This window comes from Felis catus, chromosome B1 (assembly GCF_018350175.1).
Source record: "Felis catus isolate Fca126 chromosome B1, F.catus_Fca126_mat1.0, whole genome shotgun sequence".
NCBI classification, from domain to species: Eukaryota; Metazoa; Chordata; class Mammalia; order Carnivora; family Felidae; genus Felis; species Felis catus.
This window is the reverse complement of record NC_058371.1, coordinates 101712860-101733231: the sequence shown is the minus strand read 5'-3', so window position 1 is coordinate 101733231 and position 20372 is coordinate 101712860. Positions and strand designations below refer to the sequence as shown.

At 36.3% G+C, this 20372-nt stretch overlaps 1 protein-coding gene across 6 annotated transcripts in view; it reads left to right on the top strand.

The window, feature by feature from the left end:
* Positions 1 to 20372, top strand: part of ADAD1 (adenosine deaminase domain containing 1) — a 107583-nt gene that overhangs the window by 15630 nt on the left and 71581 nt on the right. For 4 of the 6 annotated variants that reach the window (XM_019829003.3, XM_019829001.3, XM_019829002.3 and 1 more), the window contains exons 7-9: positions 7279 to 7402; positions 9756 to 9926; positions 11971 to 12200. In XM_019829003.3, the coding sequence (XP_019684562.1) occupies positions 7279 to 7402; positions 9756 to 9926; positions 11971 to 12200 (525 nt within the window). The remainder of the gene's footprint in view (positions 1 to 7278; positions 7403 to 9755; positions 9927 to 11970; positions 12201 to 20372) is intronic. The other 2 variants (XM_045055901.1, XM_045055902.1) reach the window with 1 other exon arrangement.

The window sequence follows — 20372 nt, the reverse complement described above, 5'->3', positions numbered from 1 at the left end:
TGGTTTGTAGAAAAGCTATTAAGTATCCTAATTTTAAGATGTATATAGTAGTATTTTAATTAAATAACTTTGACCCTTTTTACAGTGGTATTGCATTGATTTGAAGTGGCTTTTTCTAGTGGGTGTGTATCATTTTTTTAAATATAATTTATTGCCAAATTGGCTAACATATAGGGTGTAAAGTGTGCTCTTGAGTTTTGGGGTAGCTTCCCATGGTTCATCGCTTACATACATAGTGGGTGTATATCATTAAACACAAAGGCTCTCAAAGTTAAAATATACTGACCAGAAACTAATAGAGAACTGCAGAATGGTAAAATGCCTAACATTTTAAACAATAACTCTGTTAGAACCACTACCAGACTGAATTCTAATTTCCATTATGACAAGGAGAAAGACTCTATATAATAAATGACCAAATTTTCATTTTAAAGTAAGAAAAGATTACTATGGAAAATCATGAACTTCTGGTTTTTCTTGTGGATATTATGATGATTCCAACTACATTTTATCTTTTATTTACCCTTTAATGTTCTATGTTGATCATTAAAAGTATTTAAATTTTATATTTATTTCAGTTAAGAGATTATAGATGATATAAAACAAATTGGAGGTTTGGTTCCTGGTCTTAAGGAGTTTTTATAATTTAAATGGGGAGAGAAGATATATATACTGTTGTGAAAGTCTAAGATGATAAAAGTTAATTATTTTCTATGATCAAAAGATGTATGAAAAATTCATAGACAATAGAAACCTGATAGAGTTAAAATCTTTGGGAACAAGTGGGACTTAAGCTGAAACTTTAAGGATTAATAAGGCTTATTTAAATAGAGGAAAAGAAGACACTTTTGGAGAAAGATATGAGGGAAGAAAGCAGCAGTGAGAAAACTTTTTATGGAACAATGAAAGAAATTTATTACTAGTGTGGAAGAGATACATATATACATATACATAATGTATATATGCACACACGTGCATGCGCGCACACACACAGGAGTAATACAAAATGTTGTTAGGTTGATAAGATGTTACCAGATTATGGAGTCATTTATTTATTTAAAAAAATTTTTTTGATATTTATTTTGAAGGAGAAAGAGAGACAGAGTATGAGTGGGGAAGGGGCAGAGAGAGAGGGAGACAGAATCTGAAGCAGGCTCCAGGCTTCAAGCTGTCAGCACAGAGCCCCATGTGGGGCTCGAACCCATGAACTGTGAGATCATGACCTGAGCCAAAGTTAGACACTTAACCGACTGAGCCACACAGGTGCCTCTGGAGTCATTTAAAATCCACTCAGGAAACAAACAAAAAGGAAAATACAACAATCCAAACGTTTTGGGATGCAGCGAAGGCAGTCCTGAGAGGAAAATACATTGCAATCCAGGCCTATCTCAAGAAACAAGAAAAATCCCAAATACAAAATCTAACAGCACACCTAAAGGAAATAGAAGCAGAACAGCAAAGGCAGCCTAAACCCAGCAGAAGAAGAGACATAAAAAGATCAGAGCAGAAATAAACAATATAGAATCCAAAAAAACTGTAGAGCAGATCAACGAAACCAGGAGTTGGTTTTTTGAAAAAACAAACAAAATTGACAAACCTCTAGCCAGGCTTCTCAAAAAGAAAAGGGAGATGATGCAAATAGATAAAATCATGAATGAAAATGGAATTATTACAACCAATCCCTCAGAGATACAAACAATTATCAGGGAATACTATGAAAAATTATATGCCAACAAATTGGACAACCTGGAAGAAATGGACAAATTCCTAAACACCCACACTCTTCCAAAGCTCAATCAGGAGGAAACAGAAAGCTTGAACAGACCCATAACCTGCAAAGAAATTGAATCGGTTATCAAAAATCTCCCAACAAATAAGCGTCCAGGACCAGATGGCTTCCCAGGGGAGTTCTACCAGACGTTTAAAGCAGAGATAATACCTATCCTTCTCAAGCTATTCCAAGAAATAGAAAGGGAAGGAAAACTTCCAGACTCATTCTATGAAGCCAGTATTACTTTGATTCCTAAACCAGACAGAGACCCAGTAAAAAAAGAGAACTACAGGCCAATATCCCTGATGAATATGGATGCAAAAATTCTCAATAAGATACTAGCAAATCGAATTCAACGGCATATAAAAAGAATTATTCACCATGACCAAGTGGGATTCATTCCTGGGATGCAGGGCTGGTTCAACATTCGCAAATCAATCAACGTGATACATCACATTAATAAAAGAAAAGATAAGGACCATATGATCCTGTCAATTGATGCAGAAAAGGCCTTTGACAAAATCCACCCTTTCTTAATAAAAACCCTTGAGAAAGTCGGGATAGAAGGAACATACTTAAAGATCATAAAAGCCATTTATGAAAAGCCCACAGCTAACATCATCCTCAACGGGGAAAAACTGAGAGCTTTTTCCCTGAGATCAGGAACACGACAGGGATGCCCACTCTCACCGCTGTTGTTTAACATAGTGCTGGAAGTTCTAGCATCAGCGATCAGACAACAAAAGGAAATCAAAGGCATCAAAATTGGCAAAGATGAAGTCAAGCTTTCACTTTTTGCAGATGACATGATATTATACATGGAAAATCCGATAGACTCCACCAAAAGTCTGCTAGAACTGATACATGAATTCATCAAAGTTGCAGGATACAAAATCAATGTACAGAGATCAGTTGCATTCTTATACACTAACAATGAAGCAACAGAAAGACAAATAAAGAAACTGATCCCATTCACAATTGCACCAAGAAGCATAAAATACCTAGGAATAAATCTAACCAAAGAGGTAAAAGATCTGTATGCTGAAAACTATAGAAAGCTTATGAAGGTAATTGAAGAAGATATAAAGAAAGGGAAAGACATTCCCTGCTCATGGATTGGAAGAATAAATATTGTCAAAATGTCAATACTACCCAAAGCTATCCTACACATTCAATGCAATCCCAATCAAAATTGCACCAGCATTCTTCTCGAAACTAGAACAAGCAGTTCTACAATTCATATGGAACCACAAAAGGCCCCAAATAGCCAAAGTAATTTTGAAGAAGAAGACCAAAGCAGGAGGCATCACAATCCCAGACTTTAGCCTCTACTACAAAGCTGTCATCATCAAGACAGCATGGTATTGGCACAAAAACAGGCACATAGACCAATGGAATAGAATAGAAACCCCAGAACTAGACCCACAAACGTATGGCCAACTCATCTTTGACAAAGCAGGAAATAACATCCAATGGAAAAAAGACAGTCTCTTTAACAAATGGTGCTGGGAGAACTGGACAGCAACATGCAGAAGGTTGAAACTAGACCACTTTCTCACACCATTCACAAAAATAAACTCAAAATGGATAAAGGACCTGAATGTGAGACAGGAAACCATCCAAACCCTAGAGGAGAAAGCAGGAAAAGACCTCTCTGACCTCAGCCGTAGCAATCTCTTACTCGACACATCCCCAAAGGCAAGGGAATTAAAAGCAAAAATGAATTACTGGGACCTTATGAAGATAAAAAGCTTCTGCACAGCAAAGGAAACAACCAACAAAACTAAAAGGCAACCAACGGAATGGGAAAAGATATTTGCAAATGACATATCGGACAAAGGGCTAGTATCCAAAATCTATAAAGAGCTCACCAAACTCCACACCCGAAAAACCAATAACCCAGTGAAGAAATGGGCAGAAAACATGAATAGACACTTCTCTAAAGAAGACATCCTCATGGCCAACAGGCACATGAAAAGATGCTCAACGTCGCTCCTTATCAACGAAATACAAATCAAAACCACACTCAGGTATCACCTCACGCCAGTCAGAGTGGCCAAAATGAACAAATCAGGAGACTATAGATGCTGGCGAGGATGTGGAGAAACGGGAACCCTCTTGCACTGTTGGTGGGAATGCAAACTGGTGCAGCCGCTCTGGAAAACAGTGTGGAGGTTCCTCAGAAAATTAAAAATAGACCTACCCTATGACCCAGCAATAGCACTGCTAGGAATTTACCCAAGGGATACAGGAGTACTGATGCATAGGGGCACTTGTACCCCAAGTTTATAGCAGCACTCTCAACAATAGCCAAATTATGGAAAGAGCCTAAATGTCCATCAACTGATGAATGGGTAAAGAAATTGTGGTTTATATACACAATGGAGTACTACGTGGCAATGAGAAAGAATGAAATATGGCCCTTTGTAGCAATGTGGATGGAACTGGAGAGTGTGATGCTAAGTGAAATAAGCCATACGGAGAAAGACAGATACCATATGTTTTCACTCTTATGTGGATCCTGAGAAACTTAACAGAAACCCATGGGGGAGGGGAAGGAAAAAAAAAAAGAGGTTAGAGTGGGAGAGAGCCAAAGCATAAGAGACTCTTAAAAACAGAACAAACTGAGGGTTGATGGGGGGGTGGGAGGGAGGGGAGGGTGGGTGATGGGTATTGAGGAGGGCACCTTTTGAGATGAACACTGGGTGTTGTATGGAAACCAATTTGACAATAAATTTCATATATTGAAAAAAAAATCCAATCAGAAGTTGGATTTAATGAGATATAGATAGTAAGTGGTGAAAGATTTTTGGTCAGGGATTGATACTGTACTATAATTGTTGGAAACAGCATCAGACTTAGCTCTGAGACTTAAATGACTTTGGGCAGATTTTGTACTTAACATCTCTCTGCTTCAGTTTTCTTTTAATTAAAAGTAGAAGTTATAACAATCTCTACTTCATAGAGTTATTAGGATTAGGTATAATACTGTAAGTAAACTATTTGGCAAAGTACTTGGTATTTAAGAAAACATTGATTTATATTTGTGATAATTAAAATAAGTTCATGTCTAAGCAATAATTGCCACCAACTTTTTAAAAATACTACACGGTTGTACCTGAATTAGGGAATCATACATTAGATGGTTATGATGGAGGTGCTTAGAGTTGAGATAAGTATGAACAGGGAAAGAAAATAATATTTTTTTAGAAATTGATGCGATAAGATGGAGTGACAAATGATAAATGAAGTGAGATGAGTAAAACAACATTTCAAGTTTACATAGGGGAATGGTGTTTCCACATACACGGGAATCTGGAAGCTGATGTGAAGTTGAGCGAATAGCATGAATGAGAATAATAAGTCTGGTTTTAGAAATATGATTGCAAATATGGGGTGGGGAAAGCCTAAGTAAAATTAAGTACCTGTTGCTGGAGTAACTCGTACAGTTAATACCTACTTAAAAGGTATTAGAAAATCAAATTGGTGTTCCTCACTGCCCAGCCCGCCTGTGTCTCCAGTAGGGTGTGTCACACACTCCCTGGAATGGCTGTTTCATACTTTTCTTTGTCCTCAAGTACCCTACATCCTCTTTTCCATCCTTGCTTTCAGCTTTTGGCCTTGCCTCATAATTTTTAATTTTGTTTGTAAGAAGCTTTCAAATCCAAATTTCCTTCCATCCTTGCAATTGTGCTCATATTCTCTACTGTGAGAGTGGAGGCAGGCTCTCTCATAAAGCCAATTCCTTCGCTTAAATTTTGGTTTCATTCCCTCACACATCTTAATGAATACCTTCTTTGGGTTATTCCCTTCTTTTTCCTGCATTATCAAACTAGCATCTCCCTGAAATATGGCAGGTCAAGTTAGAGTTGCAATAGAAACTGACTTCTTGGCTACCCTATTGCCCTTTATAACTCAAAACTTTACATTACCATCCCAGAACTTACACTGACTCTATATAATTCACTTTTCTCACCACCATCCACTCCTTCCTGGAACAGCTACGTTTATGATAATTTATTTTTCTTGTCTTATTTTCTTTTCTCCAGCTTTCCCCATCTCAGTAAATGACATAAGACAGACTGAAAATCTAAGTTCTTTCCCTAAGACCCAAATTTTTTCTTTAAGTTCTATTGTATCCCCAAACTTTATCTCAGATCTGATTATTCTTTTTCCAACTACCCTTCATTATTTGAGTCTTAAGTCACGATCTCTAGTTTCTTGGACCCTACATATAGCATTTTCCACATAAAGGAGTGATCTTAAAATGTAACCCAATATGGTTTTCACTTCCTTACCTCAGTAGCTTCACCACAGCTCCTGGGTAAAATCCACAAATCCTTAGCATGTTTTATGATGCCTCTTTCTCTAACCTCATCTTATGCCATTCCCTTCACTCTTTACTGGAGAAGCTGTACTGGTCTGTCTTTTAACTCCAGTACCTTTTACCTCCTCATGTTGCTCACTCCTCATACTGAAACTTAAATTTCAGTTTCATAGGGAGGGATTCTGCAACTAGTTTGCATAGGGTAACCTCTCCCCCCCTCCTCCCGAAATGCACTTTTTCTTACAATAAGAATGTAATCATTCTTTACATTTGCCCCATATTTTTTCTCCTCAAAGCACGTATCACAGTTTGTGGTTGGTCTTTTTTCTGTCTCTCCTATTAGAAGCTTCATGAGGGCATATCTTGCTCAATATTTTATTCTTACCATCAACCTCAGCACCTGGAACTTGGTAGGATCTCAGCTGCTTTTGTTGAATTAATGAAAGTCCTTTAGGTATTTGCAAATGTGAAATTGAACTTTGTCTGAAAGACTAAGACTAGAGATTTTTTGAAATCATCAACAGAGGTAAAAGATTTAAAAAGCACAATGTTCAGAAGAGAGTATCGAGAGAAAAGAGAGCAGTGAGCTTTGTGACTAGGCTATAGAAAGGCCTCATAGGATGTGAAAGGAAAAAAGAATTGTGTAATTTGAGCATAGAGTTTCAAGGAAATCTCAAATGAGGTACAGCAAAAAGTAAATGGAGAAAAACTGTTAGAAAAAGCATAAGGTGCTTGTTTCTCTAAAAAAGCAGTTTTAGTAGAACAGAAACTATAATTTTATTTGTAGAGAGTTTGAGTATATTAAGAAAAAAGGAGCCACTATGTGTAGATAACTTGTTTAAGGCAGAAATAGAATGGCCAGTGAAATCTCTAGTAAACCAAACAAATCTAGATGTAGAAGAAATAGATGGAAGTTTTCAAACTAAGGATATCTAATGATTCTGTTGATTGTAGTAAAAGTTTAGATGAACTATCATAAAATACCTGAATTTTTAATTGAAATTATTGAACTATTAAAAAATTAGTTCTTAGAAGACTCTCAAACTCTTACTTGAAATTGTGTAATTTTTGCACCTCTTTGGTCAATATATTTTAGTAACTTTAAAATGGTAAGGTAGAGGTTGAACATAGGTAAGATGGAGGTGAAAATAACCTACTATTCTTAACCTTTTCCTTTCAGCTGGACAGCATGAAGTTGTAGCTATAGGCACAGGTGAATACAATTATAGCCAGTGCATTAAGCCAAATGGAAGAGTGTTGCACGATACTCACGCTGTTGTTACAGCAAGAAGGTCTCTCCTTAGGTAAGGTGACAAATATATTTAATGCTATCAAACATTAATGCTTTCAGCCCAAAGTAACCACATATCAGTGTCTTTATTTACAAATCACTGAGCCATGGATATGACATTCTTTTCCTTATGCAGGTCATCTGATTATTTCCATGTCATTTTTGAAAACCTCACTGTAACTGCAGTGTCTATAATCTGTGGATTTTAATGGCTTCTATTATCAAGACCTTATGAGTCCATTTTAAGAGTCCTGCAACTTTTTTAATATGACATGTTTATCACTGATCAAAGTAATTAAGAGTATATAGCTTTAGATCTGGACCAAGTTGGCTTGGTAATATTTCACCCCTAAATTAGCCATATTTACCCAAAGTATTGCCAGAAAACAATAAGTTTCCATTCATGAAGTCTATGCAAAGTTTACTATATAGCAGAATATAGATAAGGTATTCTTTTTTTAAGTTGTAATATAGTTGACATGTACAGTATTATACTATTTGCATGTTAGTTTGCAACACTCACTGCACCCACCACCACCATAGCAAGTATGGTTACCATCTGTCACCATACAAAATTATTACAATATTATTGACTCTGTTCCCTATGCTATATTTTCATCCCCTGACCTATTTATTTTATAACTATAAGTTTGTATAGGCTGGCATATCTTAAAGAGAAATAAGGGGAACTTGGATGGCTCAGTCAGTTTATCGTCCAACTCTTGATTTTGGCTCAGGTCATGATCTCAAGGTTCGTGAGATTGAACCCACATCAAGCTTTGTGCTAACAGCACAGAGCCTGCTTGCGATTCTCTCTCCCTGCCCCTCCCCAACTCACGCTGTCTCTCTGTGTCTCAAAATAAATAAATAAACATTTTTTTTTTTTAAATAGAGAAGGAAAAGGGCTGAGGTGAGGAGGCTTACTTTCTTCTTCCAAACTCATCAGTCACTCTGCTCCTTGTGAAAGGAGTTAATAGCAGGTAGGAGGGAGAAGTCAGGAAGGTTATTCGTTGGAAGTCCCTTCATATGAAAACATGAAAAGTAAGAAATGTGTTACTTTCTCCAGTGTCTGCCAGATTTTGGTTCCATTAAGACATTAAGCTTACTTTTTATAAAACTTTTTTGTGGAAATATTCAAACACTAGGGAGAATAGGATAATGAGTTCCATCATTCAGTTATCAGCATTCTCATACCAATATCCAATGATCAGCATATCCAGTTATAAGCTTCCTTTTTGTTAATTAAAAAGAAAACTTTTTAAAATGTTTATTTATTTTTGGGAGAGAGAGAGAAACAGAACATGGGTGGGAGAGGGGCAGAGAGAGGGAGACACAGGATCTGAAGCGGGCTCCGGGCTCTGAGCTGTCAGCACAGAGCCCCACACAGGGCTCAAACCCACAAGCCATGAGGTCGTGACCTAAGCTGAAGGACGCTTAACCAACTGAGCCACCCAGGGGCCCCCAGTTATCACCATTCTGCATTTAATCTCTGCATCCTCATTTTTTGTTGGTGGTATTTTCTCTGCTAGAGTATTTGAAAACATATTTAGACATTAGTTTGTCTAAAAAACTTAAGCATGTATCTCTAATTATAAAAGGAAAGAATCCTATAATCTTAAAAGATAAGTTTTAGGGAAGTCCATGAAGGTAATGTAACTCATTGTTCTCTAATCCCCATTGGTGCTTATTGAATTATTTGACCTCTTTAAAATTATCTGATACGTGTATTTCTTCCCATGCTTGGCCTTGTTATATACTGGTGCTTAATTTTTCATTATTTCTGAAGGAAGTACTAAAATCATGTTTTTTATTTAATAAGCAAAATAATATTTGTCTCCTGATTTGATTAGTATTAGTTTTTCAGGAGATCGTTTCACTTCTATAACTTACAGTTTTCATTGTACTGTTCTGTACTCTTGTGTTTTTGTCTTCACAACCGCTAAGAAACAGGAACCACAGTTGTTTGTCTGTTTTGGCAGGAAGAGGAAATAGAAATAAGACAGAATATTGACACCTCATGCAGGAGGCTGAGAACAGAACTTGTGAGAAAAGGAGGAATCAGTGGAGAAATGTGTATTTTGCAGGATATGACAGTTGCAGACTCAAATGTGAAATGAGTGGAGTGGTAGTCAAGGAATGGTGCTTTAAGGCAAATCACATGGCAGACTGGGCTCCAGCTGGGAGTTCTCATACAGTTTAACTCTTCATTAAATAAGACTAAAGTTATTTTAGGAGCTCTTATCAGGTATCAAAACTTTCAACACATAGGGAGAGACATTGCTCACAACACATATATAGATATGATACTTAAGATATATAATTTAAAAATTCTGTTACTTGGTAAAGTTATAACCCCTTTATTTTAGGTACTTTTATAGACAACTTCTGCTCTTCTACAGCAAAAATCCTGCTATGATGGAAAAATCAGTATTTTGTACAGAGGCAGCTTCTAATCTACTCACTCTCAAACAGAATGTCAACATTTATCTCTATATGAACCAGTTGCCTAAAGGGTCAGCCCAGATTAAGTCACAATTGTAAGTATTATGGAAGTTATTTTTCAAAGCAGTGAGGGTGTCTATGTCATATATTCTGAATACATAACAGCAATAGAACAAGTAACTTCGTATCTATCCTTGTTCTCCCTCTGCCTTGAGGTATTATTTGTGGCTAGCTAGAGGCCACAGATTCTTTCTCCCTCCCCTCCACTTAATCTCCTCTACCTTACCACTTTCTTTCTATGCTGTTGAAAATTTCCTTTCAAGTTTGAAGACTTCATAAACAGTAGGGAAGCATGGATTTATGCACTCTTCACATGTTATTACAGAATCAAGAAATGCAGTTTGCTTTTCTGGTCGATCTGTGGCCAAAACTTCATTATCTTGATGAATGGGTAGCATCAGAAATTTAAACAGTACAGACACGCACAAAGGAGAAAGCAAAATTCACTTCAAGTCTCACCATATAGAGATAATAATGGTTAATATTTTGTTAAAAATTCTTACAGTTATACCTTTGAAAACAAGGGCAAGGAGTATTCCTGGAGGGAATATTCAAGAAAAACTATTTTACATTTTTTTTTATTTTTTTTATTTATTTATTTTTATTTTTTCAACGTTTTTTATTTATTTTTTGGGACAGGGAGAGACAGAGCATGAACAGGGGAGGGGCAGAGAGAGAGGGACACACAGAATCGGAAACAGGCTCCAGGCTCCGAGCCATTAGCCCAGAGCCTGACGTGGGGCTCGAACTCAGGGACCGTGAGATCGTGACCTGGCTGAAGTCGGACGCTTAACCGACTGCGCCATCCAGGCACCCCTATTTTACATTTTTTAACACATTTTATTGGAAAAGATCTTGAACACAAATTGTCAGGATTTTTTTTTCATTCTCTTTGTAGTTTAAAAAAATATTCATACAGAGAAAGAAAATAACTTAGGAATTGTGGTAGGAACAAAAATTAGGTATTCATTTGATTTTAAGGGACACAAAGATAGTAAAAAGAATTTCTCTTTGCCAGAAGCTCTAAATATGGTTAATTTATGTTTGGTATTAATCTTGTAGAACTATGTTACTCCATTCCTACCTTGCTTTGGTTTTGCATCTATTTCTGTTCGTGAAATTAAATGAACACTGGCAAGTTAAACATGTCTGAAAAAAATTCTATTATTTTAAATAATAAAATTTATTATTTTGAGAGAGAGCATGCATGTGCGAGCAGGGGAGGGGCAGAGAGAGAGAGACAGAATCCCAAGTAGGCTCCACGATGTCAGCACAGAGCCCGATGTGAGCTTGAACTCACAAACTGTGAGATCATGACCTGAGCCAAAATCAAGAGTCAGATGCTTAACTGACTGAGCCACCCAGATGCCCCTCGTTCTTTTTTTATTTATTTTTTATTTTTTTAATGTTTGTTTATTTTTGAGAGAGAGAGAGAGAGAGAGAGAGACATAGAGCACTAGTGGGGGAGGGGCAGAGAGAGGGAGACACAGAATCCGAAGCAGGCTCCAGGCTCTGAACTGTCAGCACAGAGCCCTATGTGGGGTTTGAACTCATGGACTACAAGATTATGACCCAAGCCAAAGTCAGATGCTCAACCGACTGAGCCACCCAGGCACCCCACCCCCAGTTCTTAAGTACATAAAGATTTTTTAAAGTTTTAATTTAAATTCCAGTGTAATATTAGTTTCTGGGGTGCAGTATAGTGATTCACAATTTCCATTCAGCATGCAGTGTTCATCACAAGTGCACTTCTTAATCCCTATCACCTATTTATTCCATCCCCCCATCCACCTACACTCTGGTAACCATCATTCTCTACAGTTAACATTCTGTTTCTTTGTTTGCCCCCCCCACCTTTTCTCACCTTTGCTCATTTGTTTTGTTAAAACACTAATTGAGCTTAAATTCCACGTCTGAGTGAGATCACCTGGTATTTTTCTTTTTCTGACTGACTTTCACTTAGCATAATACTCTCTAGCTCCATCTGTGTTGCTGCAAATGGCAAGATTTTGTTCTTCTTTATGGCTGAGTAATATTCCACTGTTTTTTTTTAAAGGGATAAAACTTTTCTTTTTCTAGGCGTCTTAATCCACATTCTATATCTGCATTTGAAGCCAATGAAGAGCTGAGTCTCCATGTGGCTGTTGAAGGCAAAATTTATCTGACTATCTACTGTCCTGCAGATGTTGTTAATAGAGTAAGCAGTATGTCTTCAAGTGACAAATTGACAAGATGGGCAGTGCTTGGTGTACAGGGAGCATTGCTGAGTCACTTTATACAGCCAGTTTATATCAGCAGTATACTTGTTGGTGAGTGGGATTTCAGTATCTCCTGACCTCTTTTACTAAGTAAATATATTAATCAGTGTAAAACCAGATTTTTGCACTCTTGAGCCTTTATTTAAGGTAAAAAACACATTCACTGTTTTGTTGTGATTTTCATTTCATGGTAGCTTATAATCATACTTAGTATAATATGACTTCTGCTTTCTTATCAGGAGGAGAAAAATTAATATTTTAAATTAGCCACTTAGATATATTATACCTTAGATACATTATACCTTGAACTTATACTTTTGTTTGCACAATATTTAATTATTTTTCCTTTTCTTTTAGAAAAAGGTGTTTCCTTGAACTTCTCAATCTAAAAGTTTGTCTTTAGTTATCCATGAAATAAGAAAAAATATTAAGTGCCCATTTTGGGTTTTTTCCTACCTTTTTCATGCATTTGGTTATGATCTGGATCCTTTAAATTGGTCAAATGAGTAGGAAGTAGCTAGAGCACAAGATAAATAACGTGAATTAGCAGTTTACTTCTTTTCTGTGGTGGGAGGTATTACAGAATGCTGTATTTATATTGGAATGGTTATTTCAGGCATTATTTCAATAAACAGATTTGGGGCTCAGTTTTATAGTTTTCATAAAGCCCTAGGTATTGCAAAACTTTAATTCCCTTGTGAAACACTTTAAATTATACTGTTACTTGGTTCTTCTTTGCTTACCATTTTTAATAACAGTTGCATGTACAAGCTTTAGAGCCTCACATGGGTAAAATTTTTGTTTTTAGTGGTACTATTTCTTATATTTTTTTCTTGTTTTTTTTTTGTTTGTTTGTTTAGATATACCATTTCTTAGAAATTTCTCTTACAGGTAAAGCTTTTTCAGTTCCATGTGTATATAAGATTCTGTATTTTCTTTCTATTTTTGTTTGGCTTTAATAAATTGTAAAAAGGAAAATGGTTATTTTCTTTCTTTTTAATTTTCTAATATTAACCTTATTTTCTTTGTATAGGAAATACATTATTTGATTCATAATTCAAAAGATTCAGGAGGGTTTTCAGTAAAGCTTCCCTCCCATCCTAGTGCCCCAGGCACCCAATTTACTTCTGTGGCATTCGTTGTTACTAGTTTTTTGTTTTTCTTTCCAAAGATAGTTTATGCTTATAGAAATAAATGAATACATTCTTTCCCTTTTCTTCTCTTTTCTTTTCTTTTCTATTCTGTATTTTATGTGAATAGATGATAACAGCTCATATTGTTTGCATCTTTTTTCATTTAATAATGTATCTTGGAAGTTTTTCCATGTTGAGTATGTAAAGAATTTCCTCATTATTTGTGACTCACTGTGTAATATTTCCTTGCATAAATGTATCGTAATTTATTGAACCATTTTTAGGTTGTGGTAATTTTAGGTTGTTTGTAGGGTGTTTTTTTGTTTTTTTTGTTTTTTTTTTTGCCACTGCCAAAATGGTACAGTGAATGACCTTTTTATTATTTATGCATGTAAAAGTATATTACTAAGATGAATTCCTGGAAGTAGAATTGCAGGCAAAGGAGTATGCATTAGCAGTTTTGAAAAATATTACTAAGTTACCCTCCAAATCATATTGCCCATGGTAAATATGGCAGTGCCTGTTATTCTTACCCTCAAAAGTGCTTGCTTCTAAATCTACTTTTTCCAAATACATATTCATATAGATGATACATTTCTTAGATTTAATTTAGTTACCAAAGTTCTTTGCAATATTTTCTTTTTAGTCAGGTCAGATACTCTCTCAGACACTTAAACTTTCCTCAATCTCCTTTAAGAAAGGCTCTTTTTCTTTTTGAATGTCTATTAAGTATCTAAGAATTATCTATGCTTTCTCTAGAATCACAGCTTTCTTTGACTCTGATGAAGAAGGTATTTTAAAATATGTCATTTATATGACATAACTCCATAGTATATTTAGTTTCTCAAAAGGATGGATATAGGTTCTTGTAAAATTACTTGGAATTTAGCTAGTGGTTGGGGCGCCTGGGTGGCTCAGTCTGTTGGGCGTCTGACTTTGGTTCAGGTCATGATCTCACAGCTTGTGAGTTTGAGCCCCACGTCGGGCTCTGTGCTGACAGCTCAGAGCCTGGAGCCTGCTTTGGATTCTGTGTTTCCCTCTCTCTGTCTACCCCTCCTCCGCTCATGCTCTCTCTCTGTCTCAAAAATAAATAAACAATAAAAAACATTTTTTTAATTAAAAAAAAAGAATTTAGCTAGTGGTTTAGGATAGGAACTTAAAAATTAAATCTTGTCATTTTAAGTTCATCTTGCACCTAGCAATGGGGAACACCAGGTAACGATAAAACACTATATAAGACTTTGTAAAATTGTTTCTGCTCTCTTTTCTTGGCATCTTTGTGGGACACATCTAAAGCTAACTGATGTTCTGTCTGGTATAGTCTAAATGATTTTAATGTGTATAAGTTTGTAACAAAGGCACATTTTTGGACTTCTTATGATCTCTATTTTGTGTCTGGTGGAGGAGGTAGGAAGTTTCGAGGCAGAGGAATATACATTTTAAAAGAGCACCATTGGGTGATTCTTATACAGATGATGTGAATGGCTCTTTGAGAAATACTCATTTAAAGTGCCCGTACACTAAAAGAATGTGATTTGGAGAGCTAAAAGAATCCTGAGTTCACTGGACTGTATTAGTAGTCTAGTATAGCTGCTCACTTAATAATAAACTCTTTTTATGTCATTCCTGATAGAGGATCATCGGACCTTAGTTTAAAAGCATCTAGTAATGTGGAGCATAGGATTTAAAGCCAATCTCTTCTATTAATTAAATAGCTTCAATTGTTTTAAAAACGAATTTCTCCGTATTTAGAATTGAAATTTACTTCCCTTTAATTAAATCTAGTTCTTTGAGAATAGTGACCTCATCCCATTCTCTTTTAATAAGTCTCATGAAAGTTTTTACAGTTCTTTATTTTGATTCTTAAAAACCTAATTTACTTAGATCAGTTACCAATGGAGAGTAGTATATTTTAAGACTTATTTAACATTTTAAAAAGTTTACAGAAACAAATTTTATGTTCTAGATATTGTCAGATATTTATCATTTTATGGTAGTATTCTTTTTCTTTTTTAGGAAAAAATCTTAGACTTACATTTAAAAAGACATTTACTATTATTTGAATAGAAAGCAATCCAGACTAATATGGAAGAAATTTCACTTTGCTTAGGTACTTAAAAACACCTGGATTTATATTTTCAAGGTTTTTAAGATATATTTTGCAAATTTGGTGTTCTGTTAAGGTAAGGTCATCTGTCTAAACATTTCAAGAGTGTTTGTCCAGAGGTATTCCCATCCAGGAGTGCTTTTCATATGCTGATTTGAATTGTACATTTGGATTATAAAGAATACTAATTGCTGATTCCCTCCTAGTGAAACTGTTTTAAACATAGATTTAAACATTTCATAACCTTAGAGATTATGTTACTCCTTTTTTTTTTTTTTTTTTTAAAGATCAGTGATTGGAGGTTCACAATGTTAATAAAAGACTTGCCCAAAATCATTCAGTTTGCCTATTGGCAGAGCCAAGACTCAAACCTAGTCTTATAACTTCTCATGCTGGTGCTTTTTTTTATTAAATTGAGCTCTGACAGCTTTGTCTGAGCATAGCCAGTGACTAGAATTTCACTGCTATGTCTTGAAGGCAGATGCTATGCCACACTCATCTTGGTCTGGATTATGTTCCCTAGCACAAATGTAAATGTTTCATGAATAAATGGTTTGAGTCAGCATGTTTTATTGTTGAAAGTGCTTTTATTTTTCTACTTAAAACGTATTCTGCCTGGAACAGTTAAAAAATATTTTTTTTTAAATTCTTTGCTCTTGTTACATTTGATGATCATCTGGGAAGCTTTTAAAATAATATGGGTATTAAGCATTGGTATTAATATTCCAATCCCTAGTGATTCTAATGTGCATCTAGAATTGATAATTATTGCTTTCTGGTAATCTAATCTTTTATATTCCTTTTTCATCAGGTATTTATTGAGCCACCTACTAAATGCTAGGTGCTGTGTACTGTTGTGTTACCCTCAGGGGTGCCCTTTGTGTAAAATACAGAGTGAGTGTTATGAAAACACACACAGGATGCTTCTTGCCTTATATCTTCTTCTAGCCACACATTTGTGTTTCACAGGAACGTGATTTGTTTTCTCCAGATGTTCTGTGATATATGGGTGGTGGTGGTAACAATGTAATGCTTCAGACTAATTACAGTGTTCCAGATGTGGTAGGACCAGTGCACAGTTCTCTAATGTTTGATTTAGATACTTCATTCTTATTCATGCAGCTTCAGTTTTTATTAGCTACTTCAGGAACCATTTCTTTTTTTTTTTTTTCATATATGTAATTTATTGTCAAATTGGTTTCCATACAACACCCAGTGCTCATCCCAAAAGATACCCTCTTCAATGCCCATCACCTACCCTTCCCTCTCTCCCACCCCCCCATCAACCCTCAGTTTGTTCTGTTTTTAAGAGTCTCTTATGCTTTGGCTCTCTCCCACTCTAACCTCTTTTTTTTTTTTCCTTCCCCTCCCCCATGGGTTTCTGTTAAGTTTCTCAGGATCCACATAAGAGTGAAAACATATGGTATCTGTCTTTCTCCGTATGGCTTATTTCACTTAGCATCACACTCTCCAGTTCCATCCACATTGCTACAAAGGGCCATATTTCATTCTTTCTCATTGCCACGTAGTACTCCATTGTGTATATAAACCACAATTTCTTTACCCATTCATCAGTTGATGGACATTTAGGCTCTTTCCATAATTTGGCTATTGTTGAGAGTGCTGCTATAAACTTGGGGTACAAGTGCCCCTATGCATCAGTACTCCTGTATCCCTTGGGTAAATTCCTAGCAGTGCTATTGCTGGGTCATAGGGTAGGTCTATTTTTAATTTTCTGAGGAACCTCCACACTGCTTTCCAGAGCGGCTGCACCAATTTGCATTCCCACCAACAGTGCAAGAGGGTTCCCGTTTCTCCACATCCTCGCCAGCATCTATAGTCTCCTGATTTGTTCATTTTGGCCACTCTGACTGGCGTGAGGTGATACCTGAGTGTGGTTTTGATTTGTATTTCCCTGATAAGGAGCGACGTTGAGCATCTTTTCATGTGCCTGTTGGCCATGAGGATGTCTTCTTTAGAGAAGTGTCTATTCATGTTTTCTGCCCATTTCTTCACTGGGTTATTGGTTTTTCGGGTGTGGAGTTTGGTGAGCTCTTTATAGATTTTGGATACTAGCCCTTTGTCCGATATGTCATTTGCAAATATCTTTTCCCATTCCGTTGGTTGCCTTTTAGTTTTGTTGGTTGTTTCCTTTGCTGTGCAGAAGCTTTTTATCTTCATAAGGTCCCAGTAATTCATTTTTGCTTTTAATTCCCTTGCCTTTGGGGATGTGTCGAGTAAGAGATTGCTACGGCTGAGGTCAGAGAGGTCTTTTCCTGCTTTCTCCTCTAGGGTTTGGATGGTTTCCTGTCTCACATTCAGGTCCTTTATCCATTTTGAGTTTATTTTTGTGAATGGTGTGAGAAAGTGGTCTAGTTTCAACCTTCTGCATGTTGCTGTCCAGTTCTCCCAGCACCATTTGTTAAAGAGACTGTCTTTTTTCCATTGGATGTTATTTCCTGCTTTGTCAAAGATGAGTTGGCCATACGTTTGTGGGTCTAGTTCTGGGGTTTCTATTCTATTCCATTGGTCTATGTGCCTGTTTTTGTGCCAATACCATGCTGTCTTGATGATGACAGCTTTGTAGTAGAGGCTAAAGTCTGGGATTGTGATGCCTCCTGCTTTGGTCTTCTTCTTCAAAATTACTTTGGCTATTTGGGGCCTTTTGTGGTTCCATATGAATTGTAGAACTGCTTGTTCTAGTTTCGAGAAGAATGCTGGTGCAATTTTGATTGGGATTGCATTGAATGTGTAGGATAGCTTTGGGTAGTATTGACATTTTGACAATATTTATTCTTCCAATCCATGAGCAGGGAATGTCTTTCCCTTTCTTTATATCTTCTTCAATTACCTTCATAAGCTTTCTATAGTTTTCAGCATACAGATCTTTTACCTCTTTGGTTAGATTTATTCCTAGGTATTTTATGCTTCTTGGTGCAATTGTGAATGGGATCAGTTTCTTTATTTGTCTTTCTGTTGCTTCATTGTTAGTGTATAAGAATGCAACTGATCTCTGTACATTGATTTTGTATCCTGCAACTTTGATGAATTCATGTATCAGTTCTAGCAGACTTTTGGTGGAGTCTATCGGATTTTCCATGTATAATATCATGTCATCTGCAAAAAGTGAAAGCTTGACTTCATCTTTGCCAATTTTGATGCCTTTGATTTCCTTTTGTTGTCTGATTGCTGATGCTAGAACTTCCAGCACTATGTTAAACAACAGCGGTGAGAGTGGGCATCCCTGTCGTGTTCCTGATCTCAGGGAAAAAGCTCTCAGTTTTTCCCCGTTGAGGATGATGTTAGCTGTGGGCTTTTCATAAATGGCTTTTATGATCTTTAAGTATGTTCCTTCTATCCCGACTTTCTCAAGGGTTTTTATTAAGAAAGGGTGGATTTTGTCAAAGGCCTTTTCTGCATCAATTGACAGGATCATATGGTCCTTATCTTTTCTTTTATTAATGTGATGTATCACGTTGATTGATTTGCGAATGTTGAACCAGCCCTGCATCCCAGGAATGAATCCCACTTGGTCATGGTGAATAATTCTTTTTATATGCCGTTGAATTCGATTTGCTAGTATCTTATTGAGAATTTTTGCATCCATATTCATCAGGGATATTGGCCTGTAGTTCTCTTTTTTTACTGGGTCTCTGTCTGGTTTAGGAATCAAAGTAATACTGGCTTCATAGAATGAGTCTGGAAGTTTTCCTTCCCCTTCTATTTCTTGGAATAGCTTGAGAAGGATAGGTATTATCTCTGCTTTAAACGTCTGGTAGAACTCCCCTGGGAAGCCATCTGGTCCTGGACTCTTATTTGTTGGGAGATTTTTGATAACCGATTCAATTTCTTTGCTGGTTATGGGTCTGTTCAAGCTTTCTATTTCCTCTGATTGAGCTTTGGAAGAGTGTGGGTGTTTAGGAATTTGTCCATTTCTTCCAGGTTGTCCAATTTGTTGGCATATAATTTTTCATAGTATTCCCTGATAATTGTTTGTATCTCTGAGGGATTGGTTGTAATAATTCCATTTTCATTCATGATTTTATCTATTTGCATCATCTCCCTTTTCTTTTTGAGAAGCCTGGCTAGAGGTTTGTCAATTTTGTTTATTTTTTCAAAAAACCAACTCTTGGTTTCGTTGATCTGCTCTACAGTTTTTTTAGATTCTATATTGTTTATTTCTGCTCTGATCTTTTTATGTCTCTTCTTCTGCTGGGTTTAGGCTGCCTTTGTTGTTCTGCTTCTATTTCCTTTAGGTATGCTGTTAGATTTTGTATTTGGGATTTATCTTGTTTCTTGAGATAGGCCTGGATTGCAGTGTATTTTCCTCTCAGGACTGCCTTCGCTGCATCCCAAAGCTTTTGGTTTGTTGTATTTTCATTTTCGTTTGTTTCCATATATATTTTAATTTCTTCTCTAATTGCCTGGTTGACCCACTCATTCGTTAGTAGGGTGTTCTTTAACCTCCATGCTTTTGGAGGTTTTCCAGACTTTTTCCTGTGGTTGATTTCAAGCTTCATAGCATTGTGGTCTGAAAGTATGCATGGTATAATTTCAATTCTTGTAAACTTATGAAGGGCTGTTTTGTGACCCAGTATATGATCTATCTTGGAGAATGTTCCATGTGCACTCAAGAAGAAAGTATATTCTGTTGCTTTGGGATGCAGAGTTCTAAATATATCTGTCAAGTCCATCTGATCCAATGTATCATTCAGGGCCCTTGTTTCTTTATTGACCGTGTGTGTACATTATCTATCCATTTCTGTAAGTGGGGTGTTAAAGTCCCCTGCAATTACCACATTCTTATCAATAAGGTTGCTTATGTTTATGAGTAATTGTTTTATATATTTGGGGGCTCCGGTATTCGGCACATAGACATTTATATTTGTTAGCTCTTCCTGATGGATAAACCCTGTAACTATTATATAATGCCCTTCTTCATCTCTTGTTACAGCCTTTAATTTAAAGTCTAGTTTGTCTTGG